This window comes from Geospiza fortis, unplaced genomic scaffold, assembly GCF_000277835.1.
Source record: "Geospiza fortis unplaced genomic scaffold, GeoFor_1.0 scaffold50, whole genome shotgun sequence".
In the NCBI taxonomy this organism is placed as follows: Eukaryota; Metazoa; Chordata; class Aves; order Passeriformes; family Thraupidae; genus Geospiza; species Geospiza fortis.
This window is the reverse complement of record NW_005054382.1, coordinates 1,208,103-1,224,199: the sequence shown is the minus strand read 5'-3', so window position 1 is coordinate 1,224,199 and position 16,097 is coordinate 1,208,103. Positions and strand designations below refer to the sequence as shown.

The following is a 16,097-nucleotide window of genomic DNA, read 5'->3' as shown; positions in this document are numbered from 1 at the left end:
AAAGGAATCTATCTGCCAGCTGCCTACTGCCCAAGGATGCTGTCCTTGTGAATCAGCAGCCCTGTCAGGATGTCAGAAGGGCATCCTGGAGTCTGGCAGATGACAGCAGCCCATCGGGAATGTAATGTGTGTGTCTGTGTGTCTGTCTGTCTGTCTGTCTGTTGGGCTTCTTGTCACACAGCAGAAGAGCCTGAGCAGCTGAGCTTGCCTGTGCATCAAACCAACCCCATCCAGCTTGAGCAGCCAGAGAGGAGATCCCAGGCTGGTGAGCTGCAGGAGAGGACAAGACTCTGTTGTCATGGCCAGGCTGCATTACCTGCACAAAGAACCAGTGAACTGGCATCAGCTGGAAAATACAGCAGGAGAGGATTAAAGGTGATGCAGAAAACAGGAGAATATGAATTAATGATATTTTCCAGCCTTCTTTAGTTAGGGCAATGACCATCTTTTCTGCATGTTACAATGAGAAGAATTTTTCAATGAGAAGAATTTTTCAATGAGGCCTCCCCATTTCAGGGTATTTCTATGAAATAAACTTACTTGTCTTTTGAGACCAAGCTTTGAAATGTCACAGAAGCACAGAATATTCTGAGTTAGAAGGGACCCACGAGGATCATCAAGTCCAACTCTTCAGGGAACGGCCCAGACAGAGATTGAACACACAGTGTTGGTGTCGTTAGCACTGTTCTGTAACCAGCTGAGCCAGTGCCTCATTTGGAATTTATCAGGGTTTAGAATAGGGTTCAAAGAGAAGAAACCAGAACAGAGTAAAGAACATTCTTCCAATTTGCGAGAGCCATTGTTTACATTCATGGGAAAACCATGAAGCAAGGCAAACATAACATAATTTTAAAAAATGTGTGTGGTTTTTTAAGCATCTGGGCTAGCAAGCATAGTACTATTTGTACTGAAGTGTGGGTGCTGCCAACCAGAGTCCATCAAGAGAGCAGTTCAGCTTGAATTTGCTCCTTAGAAAAACTCCTTTCTCCCCTATATTTCTTCCCACTGCAGAGCTGCACTAAGTTGCATAAATACAGGAAGAAAAATCTAAAAAAATAAGGATTATGAAATCATTTTGTTCTCTTTCAGATGAGAATTCTGTGTCTTTTTGGCTGTCAGACTGGGGCATCATGGTGGTCCAAGCTGAAAAATCATGTAATCAAAAAGATAGATTTTCTGAAGAGGTATCTTACAGAAAACTGTAATTTCCATGGGAGTTATCTATATACTTTGGTAAGTGTTTTAAAGGAATTAGAATAAATGGCTTATGGCAAAGCTTTCATATTTTATATGTTAATGATTAACTGACTTCCTACATCTTTGTTGACTTAGTGGGAGAGTGACAAGGAACCGTGAGGTACCTATTTGGTAGCGTAACAAGTTGGACAATTCGCATGGGTATTTTTTTCCACCTCCCTTTTGGAACTTGCTTCATCCAGCTGACACTGCTTCAAAGCCTTAGGCAACTCTCAGACTCAGAGAAGTAAGTCCCCCCCTTTTTTTAATATTACTTATTTTATGAAGTGCTGATAGAGAACAGATGGGGAGAGATTTAAGAATTTATTTGTTTTCTATAATGAATGCTTTCCCAACTGGGAATTGAAGAATTAAGTTTTCAAGTATTAAATCATAGAGATATTGATAAGATACCTTTGTAATTACTATACTGTTGGTTTTCTTTAAATTCCCTTTCTGCTGCAAGACTTACATTAAACAAAAGATTTGGTTAGTAAACCATGCTCAGTATAGCCCAATAAAGCTGCATCTAGCCTATAATACTTTTCAAAAGCAGGATTTGAATGTTAATTTAGAAATGCATGTGATGCCTGGCATCATCTAAAGCAAAAATATTTGTTTAAAACATTAAATAAGTGGAAGTACGTGAATTTCTGCTTATGTGGGCTGCAAAAAATAATTATATGCTTATTTTATATAAGAAGAGTTTGTCATGAACTTTCTCTTTAAGCTGGTTACAAGCTGCAGTAGAATTCCCAGATTTTTGGCAGGCAGGTGGGTTCAGACAGGGAGACTCAGACATCTCTCTTCTCTCGGAACATTTTTTAGCGTATTTTATTTTAGCTGTGCTATCATTTACTAGGAAGCAAGTACAGTCTCCTACCCTTTTGGAAGGCTCCCCTTGCATCCACTTCCCCATCTATGAAGGAAGCCTGGCCAGCAGGTTGCTGTGTGCAGGATGCTGTGTGCAGCCTTTGTGCTCTCCTGCTGCCCCTTTAGCAGGGCTTCCTTACGTGCCCTTGGCTCAGGAATGCTCCTGCCCCCAACCTGTGCCTGTGCAGCACTTCCAGGCTCACATTCAAGCTGCTTCAGGAGTTCCTAATTTCTCCTGCAGCTCCAGGAAGCATTTGTTCCTGTTCTTTTGGCTGGGAGGTGTCTGCTCTTGGGTGACATCTTCCCATGCCCCAAGTGTGTGCTCAGTGCCTCATCTTCCCAGTCCTGCATGAGTTCTCTGGGACCTAGATGTGCTTGCCTTATTTACACCACTGAACCCATTAGTGCTCTTTTCTCTGTGACAGACACCCAGAGTAGGCAAGCTTTGTGCTCCTTCTGCTTTCTGCAGCTTCCTGAGAGGATCCCATCTGAACACAGCCAGGTTATCTGCCTTAGTTTTGCAGGGGCTGTCCTTCCTGGAATGTCTTTAAACTGTTCCACTTTGGCTCTAAATGGAGCTCTCTTCAAGAGAGAGGCAAAACAATCTGTAGCAACTCTGCTAATATTGGGTCATCTGGGTCCTGAGTCAATCCCACTGCCATCCCACTGCCTACCAGCCTGCAATGTTTCCTTATGTAACAGAACATAAGATGGGCTCAGACAGAGAAAAGTAAATTAGGGTGTGAGAAAACAGTGAGAATATATAGAAGTGGTTTCATTTCGTTCTATTATCAAAGCAGATCAAAACATTTTCCTGAAATAAGCAAGGACTTTTACACAGCTAAGTTTCAATGTATTCTTACTTGATGGAAGAGAAATGAAGATTACTTTGGTTTGCTTGTTTTGAAACACAGTGAATAAATGGAAGCAGCAGAGTTTATAACACTGGACACTGACATTTGGAGGGACAGGGGACATGTTAAATCTGGACATACCCTACAAACCTGGACATAGCCTACAATGACTTCTAAGACTCTAGGCCCCACTAGTTTGTCTTTTTTAACTGAAAATAAGTATGTTAGTGACAGCTAAAATCTAAACATGAGATATCAGAGCTCAAGACTTCATGAGGGTCAAGGAGATGTATTCAAGGAATGGGTCCTAAGTGCAGCTAATTTCATTTCTAGGAAAATAGGAACCAAAGAACTGCCACACTGACTGTTTGAAATATCTGTTGAAGAAGGTAGGAATGGACTGATTTATCAGCCAGTGGTGGCTTGGACCACAGCAAGTAGATGGCCTTAGACAAAGGTGTCCTTCAACCAGAACTGTGCTGAATCAGTGATGGCAGAAGGATAAAAAACATTTCTGAAGTTCTCTTCTAGACACATCCAAACTCAAGGATCCTAAGGCATTAATCAGTCTTTGAATATCATGTCAAGGATCGTGCAATTTGTGTAAGACTTCCACAAATTTCCATGACAAGGCCCAGCTCCATCTCATATTTCCCTGCAGTTTCAGTGTTTGAGATCTTATATACCAGGTGTTGATGACTGGCCTGTCCAGCTCTGCCTGGAGCCTCAGGTACCAGAGGGGTACGAGATACTGCAGAGGGGATGCTGCTGCTGGGGAATTATCACCCAGCACACACCAACCAAAGGACCTCTCCTAAATAGCAAACTCCCTTCAATGCCTCTGAAAGCTGCAGCCCTCTTGCTCTCAACCCATCATATGAAATTATGAATTTAAAGACAAGTCTTGCAGGTTATTGTGTGGTTGGGGACACTTCCTTATGCCACCCTACAATCTGGACATCTGTCCCTGGCACAGGGCTCATCCCCCCAGGAGGGAGCCTGAGACCCAGTAAGCTGAAAGGTCCAATTAATATTTAAATGCCTGAATTAAGAGAGTTTGATAGCTTTTTTTTCTCTTGCATTTACCTGCAGGGCTTTTTAAGTCTCTGTTTCAGGAACTTAAGGCAGGGTGAGTTTTAGAAAGCAGATCTGAAACCCAATCAATGCATATAGACTACTGAATGTAATTAAAACAGCTTGGAAGACACAGTATTAATTGTAGAAGTGAAATGCATTTGGTGTAAATGAGGTTTCTCCACCCTCAGAATCAATATCATAGCCCCAGCCTTTTGTTACTTACAATTACTGAAAGAAAAAGAAGTGTTGACAAAATTACAAGATAGCTCCATTTCTGTTTTTTCCTGCTGCTGAGAATATCAGGAGGTGGGGCCATGGCCACAAAGAACTGAGCAATTCAACTGCAACATTTCATTTTAGTCATTTTAAAGGTAAGCCTGATGCAGCAAACCCCCCACTATGAAACCACTTAGCAGTTGTGAGAGCAGCTTGCTTTCATTGTTTTTCTCCTAGAAGCAAGCCTGCAGCTGTAGAAAAGTCAACATGGCTCTCAGGCATCCTCTCTGTTTCTTGAAGTTAAGAGTGGGAAACTCATGCCTCATTCTGTCCCCCAAGTCCATGTGCAATGGCTCAACATACTTTTCATAAAGAAAAAGAGCTACTCACTGTGCAATGCTTAATTTAAGTAAAATCGGCAATAAATACAAAAGGACCTTCAGGTTTCTATTTTTGGATGAATACACTGACAAGTATCATCTTTTACTAGGAACTTCTGTCTTCTCTGCGCAAATTTGCATTGAGTGCTAGCAAATTTACATTTAAATGCACCCCTCTATGAAGACAGGCTGAAAAAGTTGGGGCTGTTCAGCATGGAGAAGAGAAAGTTGTGTGAGGAGCTCATAGCAGCCTCCCAGAATCTGAAGGGGACCCACAGGAGCTGTGATAGCACAAGGAGGAATGGCTTCCACTGAAAGATAGTAGGCTTAGATCAGATATTGGGGATAAATTCTTTACTGTGAGGGGAGTGAGGCACTGGAACAGGCTGCCCAGAGAAGCTGCAGACTCCCCATACCTTGAACCATTCAGGGCCAGGCTGGATGGAGCCCTGAGCAACCTGGTCTGGTGAGAGGTGCCACTGCCCATGGCCAGGAACAAGATATTGGAAGATACAGGAACAAGATTGGAACAAGATATCTTTAAGATTCCTTCCAGCCCAAACCATCCTATGGTTCTACGATTCTGTCTTGCTTTTACTTTACTTGGGTATTTAATTAAAAACATATCTGTGAAGGAAAGCCCTTCCCAATGAAGGAAATGAAAGATATATTTAGAGAGAAAATGGCTGCCAGGTGAGAAGCCTGTAGAAACAGATCTCTGTTTTTTAGCTACTATTTCTAGACTTTTCAAAGACTATCCCCAAAAGCTGCTGGGGTGCTTGTTGAATTGAACTGATTAAATGAAAATGTGGATGAAATAATGGGATACTAAAAGATGGTACTGTGGCCACCTCTCAAAGCCACTTCTCACTTCTTTCAGTGAAAAGGGTTTTCAGTCATGCTTTTCATCCACTGACACAGACACCACACAGACCTAGCTTGTTCCTGCTGGCCTGATTGCCCTTGTAGGCTGACCCCATCCCATGAAGTAGCTGGTCTGCAAAGCTGGAATGCTGAAATCTGCAGCTCTGAGCGAGCTCCTGAATCAAGAACCACATGGCAGTGACACCACCTAATTACTCAGAAGATCTCCTGTAGCTGACTGAGTATGAGTTCATTTGCCTTAGGACATTTCATCTAGTGACTGTGTTACATCATTGTATTATTCAGACCATATAGGTAACCTTACTACACTAATTAAATTAATTCAAAACATTTATGTAATTACTAAAGCATGAAACTGGCCAGTGCTGCCTGTGTTAGCACAGCCTGCTATATGATCTGAGCTTTGAACTGTATTTTATCCAATATAGCTCAAACATGCAGGGACTGAGCTTTCACATTTTTCTCCCAGAAGGCTGAAAAGGGCATTTGCACAGGGACCAGAAGTTTTAATTTAATTTTAAAAATTAAAATTTTGGCGAGTTTTGTTTGTGTGTTTGGATTTGTTGGGTTTTTTTCCCTGTGGATGACAAGTTGATGACAGATCAAATTCTTCCTTTCTGCAAGAAATGCCTCTGTTGAAATCCACAGGAATGGCACTGCTGGTGTTTGAGCCAAGGTCAGCACCTGCATCGCCCATCTCCTGTGGATGGAGACTTGTGCAGAGTAAGCCCCAAGGTCCAGCTGAAGGCAAAGCTGACAAAGCCCTGACCCAGGCGCTGCTGTAAACCCCAGCCTGCTATGACCTTCCTCCCTTCCTTCCCTCCCTCCTTTCTTCCATCCTGAGGCCTCACAACAAGGGAGTCGCTGGAATGACTGAAATCCTGGAGGACGACGCCCTCTGGAGCTCGCTCCCTGTTTTATTTGGCATCTGCAAGAGAAATGTCTTATTTGGTTTTGGTTTTTTTTTAAATACTTGCCACTGTCGCTCTGAAAAATCAATGTATCTTTCTGCACTTGGGAGAAAAGGAGTTTCCCTGATCCTCTTTGCCCAAAGGCTTCCTTTCAAATCAATGCTTCTGGCAAGTGATACATACCCGTTGCTTTTCATTGTGTCAGCAAAACCCATAGTGTGTTTACTTAATATTCATAGTGATAGAGACTGGAATCGGGAACTAGAACTATTTTTTCTCAATTTTGACATGTTTTCTTACGTCAAGAAAAATCCTGTAACTATTTTACTGTGATATTTTGTTCCTTATTTTCATGCTGAATCTCAGTAGCAGGAGGTTATTAAGTATAGGCTTCTGTTTGATTTTCCAAAATAGAAAAGTATGAGAACTGTAATTTAATTTCATCATCGAGTTCAAAAACACTTCTTTTGAACCTTGTTTTTTCTCTAAGTCAGTGCTACCAGATCAAATATGCTCCAGTGGGCAGGGTGTGGAGAAATGAGCCAAAATGAATCATTTCCTACATAGGCAATTTTTTGTGTGTCTAGACACCTGATAACTCATCTAAAGCCCATCTTTGTTAGCTGGTTATTCTCCAGTGTTCTCAGAACTTTTGTATAATCCTTAAAATCTTTCATCCTCTGTGTTTGCTTGTTCCATGTTTTTTAAAAAATCTTAAAGGGAAAAAGATCTTTCCCCAGAACTTTTGTATAATCCTTAAAATCTTTCATCCTCTGTGTTTGCTTGTTCCATGTTTTATAAAAAATCTTAAAGGGAAAAAGAGCTTTCCCTAATTTTTAATTTTATAATTAAAATGGGCACAATTCTAAGTATCTCAGCACATGCAGGTTTGATAGTAGGCTGGGAATCACATTTATTCTCATTTACTTCTGTGAGCAGACAGTTGGGTACATTCAATCAGTGAAGTTATAAGCTAATAATATACTCTGAAAAGCTGTTGATGATAAGGATTCACCTGCTGACCTATGTTTTACGACCTTGATAGCAGCAAGTTGTTTAAATGAATGTTTATGATGTACACAAGAAGTGTTACAGACATATGGGCTCTACACAAAATGGTATCTTCACGGGGTTCAGGCTTGGTTTCTCTGTGCTCCACTGATTCCAAGAGAAACTGAATGGAGTCAGCACAGGACTCCTCTGCTCGCCCTCTTTCCTGTCCAGCACCTTCCCACCACTGGGCATGAACAGAAATGATGCTGTTTTGAGGAACTGGGACAGAAAGAGGGGCTACTGTGCTCCATGCCTGATAAAAATAGTTAATTAGAAAGGGGGATGTATAATCACTTTGTAAATTAATTGCATTATTTGTAAATAATGGAGCAAACTGAAAAGGTGTTTATAAATTGGTTTCAGCTTAAGTAGATAAACGTACGAGAGACTCTTCTGGAGCAATTTTCTCCATGCTGGTGAGGATTAAATGTACACTTGCAATAATGGAGATTAATATATCCCGCAGGAAATCTATTGGAGACACATAGATGAACTGGGAGGCCAAAATGATAAAATTGCAGATCTTGCTGTGTTTGTCTGGCATCAAAAATCACTCTGTCCCATCCTCTCATGGCTGGCATCACCTTCAGGACTGAAGTAAGTATGTAGAGGGACAATGTCTGGTTAAGGCCATATTGTTATGAAGATATTTCTTTTTTAAGATTTCCACAGGTGGATTTTTGCAACTTGATTGTATTGCCAACTGAATCTGGTTACCTTAAGATCAGTAAATGGAAAAATTGTTGCTTTTGTCTTTATGTTTAGTGTTTAGTACACAAAACATGGTGGCAGACATATCTTATTAGAGTCAACTTGGTACAGTATTTCTCCAGTCTTGAATTAAATAGGAACTGTAGAAAAAGTATTCTAGAAAACTTCGGAAATACACAGATCCCTAGAACCTTTCAGACTTACATAAATTTGAGGCTACATCATCGCTGATCACAGATCATTCCTATAAGTATTCAAAAAATGGTACAAAAGACATGGGAAACTAAGTGTTGATTTGTTTATACTTTTTCTCTTTTTTTCTTTTTTTTTAATACAATAAAACCCTAATTTGCACTCAGAATGTACAGTCAGCAAACAAATCTTAAATCTAAATGACTAAAATATTTTCCAGCACAGTTTTAGGATTATTCAAACTGGGGATATTGGGCAATTTATAAACAAGTGAGATTTGCAAAGGTAAAGCAGCAAAAAAAACTTGGGTAAAGTTTGAGGGTGGGAAAGCAATGACAGTATATCCAGGTTCCAGCCCCTGCACAGTGTTACACTTCTGATTAATTCAAATGTTTCTGCTAATGCATTCATGGCTAATTAATCTGAAAATGGTCAAAGTTCAGTGGTTGTTGTTAGACTTTGTGGTGTGGATTTGCTCATGCCTCTGAACTACGATGTTTTCTGTCTGACACTGGTCCCAGCAGCTCTCAGTAAACACAGCACAAAAGCTGAAGCCTGTACAGACTGGGCTGCAGCATCAAAGCCACAGCTGCTGGGAGAAAGGAGCACAGATTCTGCTCTGTAGGATCTCTTGCAACAGTCAGGAACCCGAGGATTTTCTCAGATTTTGTTCCTGCTAGCCAGTTACTCTAGGGCTCCTGATTAATGTGTTAAAGGATCTTTGAACATAATGGTTAATTAACAAAGAAGACAATAACTTGGGAAAAAACCATCAATTTTCCTTTTGTGAATGTAAAAAGGAGATCTTTAGGGGAGCTAATCAGAGACTCTTTCTCCTCTCTGTGATACCATGATATATACAGAATTAAAACCTCTCTATTACTTGTCCATGGATATTAAATTTCAACAGTTCATTAAAGCTGGGGAAAGATGACTGCCATCTTCCCTCTACACACACATTCTCTTTTTCACTGACAGGTTCATCTATTCACCCAAATTATAATTGCCTTTGTCTTTTTATTTTTTGTTTCTTTGCAGTGGCTCTCTCTCTTTGCATGGCAACTGTGTCTGTGACAGGGCAGGAGACCTCCAAAGGATGAATTCCCTGGTCAGCACCTCACACCTCCAGCTTGCTGCCTTTGCTCTGGGCACCATAGGCTGGATCCTGTGCACCGTTTCAATGGGAATTGTGGAATGGAGAGTGTGGCATGTGGACAACACCACTGTCATCTCCTCTGGCATTGCCTGGGTGGGGATTTGGAAAGTCTGCTTCATCAGTTACCTTTACGTCTCACCTGGCTACAGAGAACAGTTTTGCCATAAATTCAGTGGCTATGACTCCTTCATTCCCCATGAAATTTACGCTGCTCAGGGTCTCCTGTTGCTCGCCATGTTCATGGGCTTGCTGGGAGTGGCTGCTACAATATTTGCTCTGAGAAATGTCTATATGGGAGTCACTCACAAACCTCTCATTGCCCCGTTCTTCCTGGTGGGTGGCTTCTTCTACATATCTGCTGGTCTGTGTGTCCTGATTCCCGTGAGCTGGAATTTCTATTCTGTAACTCACAACCAGAGCATAGCTTTTCCTCCTTCTTTCTACATGCCCTCCAGTCCAGCGGCACAGGAAGCTGGTGCTGCCATTCCTGTTGGGATTGTGGCTGTCATCCTCCTGCTGTTAAGTGGGACATTTTCTCTCTCATACAGATTTCCCATGACTGCAAACACTATCACGAAATCCTGACAGGACAAATCCCCCCATGCTATTTCAGAACAAGAGCATAGTTAAGAGATAAGGACAGCAGCATGAGTGGTTGTAAAGTTAAGGAACTGCAGAATTTAATTTTATTTTATAGTAGCCATGCTATTTTCTTATATGAACCAGTTGAGTCACCATCTTAGTACTCACCTATTAACAGAGGTTTGTCTTTGAGATAACTGCTGTTTAACAGCAAATGTGATCAAATTTTGCCAGTTGTCCTCTTTTGTATATACAAACATTATTGATTAATTTTTTTTTTTGGTGTAAAATGTTTACCATGCTCAAAGAGCTGACTTATAATGAACTGTCCTGTAAGAAAAATGTGAAGTAACATGTATTAAATGTGAATTTCTTTCCTTGTCAGTAGTAAGCTTTTGTTGTTTATTTAGTTACATCTGTAGCAAAGTATGTTTCATGACAAGTCAAGACTTTTAAAACCAATAATATGATTGTCATCATGGTTGTGTCAAATGACTCTTCCCTGAATTGTCTTATAAATGTCTTGCCAGTTTCTCCTCTTCCTCTAGGGCACATAAAGAGCCATTCCTTTATTGCTTCTGTTTTTCTTTCAAGCTATTTGCATTTTATGTTGCAACATGTTTGCCTGTGGGGAAGGTGAGCTCTTTAGTTCTTAATGGAGGCAGAGCCAAAAAGTCTGCAAGTGTTTGCTTCTTCATCTGACACATCACTGAATCCAAATGTATTGCAAAAGACGGAAATAACTTGTACAAGTTATTACAAAACTAATGTCAAAATCAGTGCTCTCAGTAACCAGGAGTACTCAGGGCAACTCTCAGGGGATGATTCATCTGATGTAGAAATCTATATCCAAACCGGTCACTTCAGGTTCTGTTTATAATCAATGTAGAGACAAAGACTGCCTTTTCCCAAGATGCCTAGAATGGCTGGGAGATTACATGCTCCCTGAAAACCTTTTTCTCTTAACCCACTGTAATGGCCACAGCTGCTAACTGTGGCACATATAACCAAACTTCACCTAAGAAAAAAAGAAACAGAAATGTCCCAAATACTGCAATAAGGACAATTAAAAAAAAAAAAGTTTAGAGATTGGGAGGAATGAGCCAACAATGTTGACGAACAGATGATCTCTTGAAAGAGGTCCTCAAAATGTCACATTTTTAAAGAAAGGCTACAGAAATCTAAGTAATTTAGTTTTACTCTTTTAATTGTCCTCCATTTTTTAAAATACTCATGGATTCATAGAAAGAAGAAAATAAAATTTTTTAAAAATCTCATAGTTTTTGGACATTGCAAGACAAGGCAAAATGCCAACAAACCAGGACATCTTGCTGGTGGCTGTTACTAGCCCATCTTGTTCTAGCAGTCCAATTTTTCCTATACATCTTCCCCTGGGCCTGACTTTGCTGTACTGTCTGACAAGATAGAAACTCCACAGCACCTTCGTTTCCTCTCCAGTCACTTTTGAACCAGCAGTCTATCTCATCATTGGTAATTTTTTCATTAATGCAAGAATCTTAACTTTTGACTCTATGATGCTGTAAAGCACTTTCAAGTGGTGTTTCAATGAAGGCAGTTTAATAGCTTGTTTCTTATACATTGTTTCCAGTTTGGTTTCTAAAGTACATTCTTTACAATATTGGTAGGTTTTGGTTTTAAAGGTACAAATCAATAGTACTGTCAGTAGTACTGTCATCTCTTCCCTCAAGGCCTACAATAGTATTAGGTTATATCATATTACAGATGTAAGGGAAAAAAAAATCTATCCATGTGTTTATGCCACTAGTAAACTTATTACAGTAGTAAACTACCAATGTTCCCTGGCAGGAAATTACAACTTTAGGGGAAAATTACTGATTCTTCAATTCTTTTTGAGTTAATGTATGCACAAAAATGTCAGTAACCACAACTATATTTGTTAACTATATTCACTAAATCATTGGGTCCATTTGGCTAAAGAAAAAGGAACAAATATCATCAGGGACATGCCAAGTTTCTGTGTTGCTGCCACAGCTGTTTCCACTGGGAATTATATTCATCTGTACTGATACGTGGCTATGAAACATTGGTTGTGTGTCAAACATGACTAGATGGTGAGGAAATTCCTCAGCTAAACACTGGAATAGATTACCTAAGGAGATGTATGGATTCTAAAATAAAGTTTTGTCAAAAAAATTTTAGGCAAATAGTGCCAGGAAGACTGTAGGTATGAGTGAGCCCACTACAGGACAGAGGGCTTATCTAGATGGAACTCTTGGCATCCTTTCCCGGGATGGAACTTTTCCCATCCTTTCCTATCTCCCAATAGTCACATGATCCAGATGCTATGTGGATATATGGTAAAATATAATGTATGTTCAAATACTAGTCTATATTAAAACTCCAAGTCCTTCTCTGAAGAAAAGATAAGAAAAAAAATCTTACAGAATCATGGAATCATTTAGGTTGGAAAAGACCTCTGAGATAATCGAGTCCAACCTTTGGTGATCACTTTGTCAGCCAGACCATGGCCCTGAGTGCTATGTCCAGCTGTTCCCTGAACACCTCCAAGGATAGTGACTGCACCATCTCTCTGAGCAGCCCATTCCAATGCCTGACAAACCTCTCAGTGAAGAATTTCCTCCTGATGACCAGCCTGAACCTCCCCTGGCACAGCTTGAGGCCGTTTCCTCTTGGCCTGTCACTGGTTGCCTGTGAGAAGAGACGGACACACCTGGCTACACTGTCTTTTAAGGAAGTCATAGAGAATGATCAGGTCAACCATGAGCCTCATTCCTCTAGGCTATTCTTAGCTCACAACAAAGGAGACACAAAACTTCCATTGATTTCAATGCATTGAGCCTGTCTGACCTTGATCCACCAGGGCAGTGTGATTCATTAAAATTAAGTGAATGTCTGTATTCAACACAATTTTGATACTGGAGGAAAGCAGAGCCCCTGTGCTTTTCCTTCACCAGCAAGGTGGCATAGTTTCTTTGGGTATATTTATGTGACACATTTGTTTTAGATTTGAGAAGCTAAGTTACCTTTCAGTAGGTCTGTTTGTTACCATGTCAGTTGTGCTTATATAGGTACTTTTAGAGGTTGTCTGTAAAACCAGGCAACTGAAATGGTTTTGGTTTAAAACTTAAAGATACAAAATTATTCTGGAAGACTATTTTTAACCTAGACTGCTTTAGAGACCTACTCAATAGCCTGGCCCCACACTCATTTGTAGCAGCACAATTGAGGACAGGCAGGAAGCTGTAATGCAGGCAGGAGTGAGTGGCCAGGGCTGTGAGGTAGGGAGATAAGGGGCAAAAACCTCCTAAGCAAATTTCACCACAGAATAGATCATATCATGAAGCTCTGTCTCCAGCTTCAGTGCAAATTGGGACCTGCTCCCTCCCCAGTGACAGCACCGCTCGCCTTGCGGGCTCCACCCTGTCTAGGAATGTCTCCACACTGGCCTCAGTCTACACATAAACCAGTCTCACTTTATTTTTTCTGAGTTTACCATAAACAAGTACCTTGTGATTCACTCACATGTCTGAAATCACTGCTGGGGGAATAATCTGAATACCAAGACCCCCTTTGAGTTCTGCTGGTGAGGCCCCCATCTTTGACCTCCATAACATACTCCTTGGCATTAATCCACCCCAGGATGCATTTTCTTAATCTTACTTACATGTACCATCTACCTCACTTGTCCATTCATGGCCACAGACCAAAAAATATATGAATATATTTTCAATATTCCTCTAGGACGGATGATCAAATAGAGAATGGAGCTGAACAGTGCCTGACAGAAACAGCCCCACAGCACAAAGCCTGCTGAGTTTTTCCCCCCAGATGAATACGCAATTCAGGACAACTGTCATTTGTGTTCAGGCAAAGGAAGCAGGATGAACTGGAGACATTGTAGTGCAGAGTAGGTCATCAAATTAGTCAGGTAAACAAAATTTTTATTTGAATCAGCAGTTCTACATGAAGACAGTCTCAGTTGCAGATTTAGCTGATTTAAAACAATGTTAAGCTCAGAAAGAAATGTCTTTGTTGTCACATGGCTTATGATATATTACAATGATGAGAAAGGAGGTTGTTTTCATGGATATTTTTAGACCTTCAACTATTTTCCCCTTAGATTGGAAAAACTGAAATGTCACAGCCAATTTCCTCCTCTTTGGGCCATGAAATACTTTAGGACAAAGAGGTTTTGCTTAAAAAAATGTAAGTCTGGCTGGCATAGTGTTGATGGCAAATTGTTTTCTTAAAATAGGAAACCAATGTACATTAAATTAAGGGTTCCCAGAAGAGACATGTTCTCTGTGAAAAATATACCTTTTTCAAAACTGAATTGGGATTCCTTGCATTTTTGCCAGCATCTGTATATCTGTATTGTCAAATCCAGTATCAGCTCATAAAAACATATTTTTCAACTGACCTATTTCCCTTTCCACTGCTCAGATAATTTAATGTTTCCCTTGCTTGAGAGGGTTCAATAATTAGCTGGGTGCTTTGGAGTGTGCTGGCTCTTAATTACTGTGTCAAAACCAACTGCATGCCAAACAAGAAAATATAAGTGAATCTCATCTCAGAATTATAAACCAAATAAATACTGACTTAAAATTGGGAATGGAGTACAGCATGCAGTGTTAATACCCAGTTCACAGAAGGCCACATCACTGCCTTCCTCTTGGGTTATAGTGGGAAAGATCAAGTATGAAGTTAATTCCCTGGATGCTATTTGAAGAAGCACATACATTCTGACTGGCCAAGGTTACTTCATGTGCAGGCTGATTTTCAGCAGCTGAATACGTGGCCCCATTATAATATAAATAGGGAAAGGTAAAAAATTAGAGTGGGTGAGGTAGCACGTGAGAAACAGAATGAGAGGCATTCATGGTACCCAGCACTACATAGGTGCACTGCAGCTGCCAGCTGACTGAAATTAAGGGCAAGGGGGGGAATCCCTTGAACACCAGAAATGCTTAAAATACCCTGAAGAGTACAGAACTAGAAATGAAGCATTCACTGGTTGGGGAAGAGATTTGAAATATTGGTGTTCTTGCTGAACACGGAGATGTTTCATCTATCTCTGTAAGAACTACATAATACCCAGTAGCTATCCCTGGCTAAAAAAAAGATCTTGGGGGAATTTGAAATCACTTCAAGTCAGAACCCTAGTGATTTATCCATAAAATGCTGTGGTCATCCACTTACTTAACTTTCAAAAGCCCTACTGAAAAGCTTCATTGGTCTGCATGCAACTTTCAGAATAATTGATTTCAGTGGACCTCACATCTGAGCTTTAGTATTCCAAATATGTGTAAGGGGCACATATTTGACACACAAATTTTCCTTACAACAGTTACCCATTTGTAAAATAAAGATAGTAGCAACTCACAGAAAGGTATGATAATGAATACATTTAAGTATAATGATTGGTATGATGGAAGCCACAGAAAGTATTACAATAGATCTGCTGAAGCACTTGTTTGTGTTCATACTCTGAAGCCAGACTCAGGGATGCAGGGGTCCCCTGGGTGTGTGATGCTGCCTTGCTGTTACCAACTGAGCAGAGACAGAAGAGGAATGGTGTCATGCAAGGCAAAGGGGGAAAAACTGGGACAGCAAGGGAAAAGGAAGAAGAAAGAGAGGGAATGAAAGGGAAAAAGAGGCAGATTGTAGGATGCTATAAAAATAAACAAAATTAGTACTGATTGACATCATGATAATAAATATTTGACTAACAAGTGATTTTGTCAAATCTGGAAAAAAAGGATAAACAAAAAAGAAGAAATCATGTTTCAAAGAGAAGCCAAAATGAACAACACAAATGTCACATGAAAAGGGAGGTAGATGATACAGAAGGCAACACTGCAAAACAGCAGAGGGGGCCCACCATGCCTACATCTAACCAGAGCAACTTTGGCAGAGTCCTCCTTGAGGGCAATGACTTCGATGGGAACTACATCCTTTGCAGCACTGC

At 40.4% G+C, this 16,097-nt stretch overlaps 1 protein-coding gene across 1 annotated transcript; it reads left to right on the top strand.

Moving 5' to 3' along the window:
* The first annotated feature begins 6,390 nt into the window (after positions 1-6,390).
* Positions 6,391-10,150, top strand: CLDN34 (claudin 34). The gene is given in 3 exon segments (XM_005425169.2): positions 6,391-6,472; positions 7,935-8,082; positions 9,427-10,150. Coding segments are annotated over 3 exon segments (933 nt in total). The 3' UTR covers positions 10,130-10,150.
* The last annotated feature ends 5,947 nt before the right edge of the window (positions 10,151-16,097 follow it).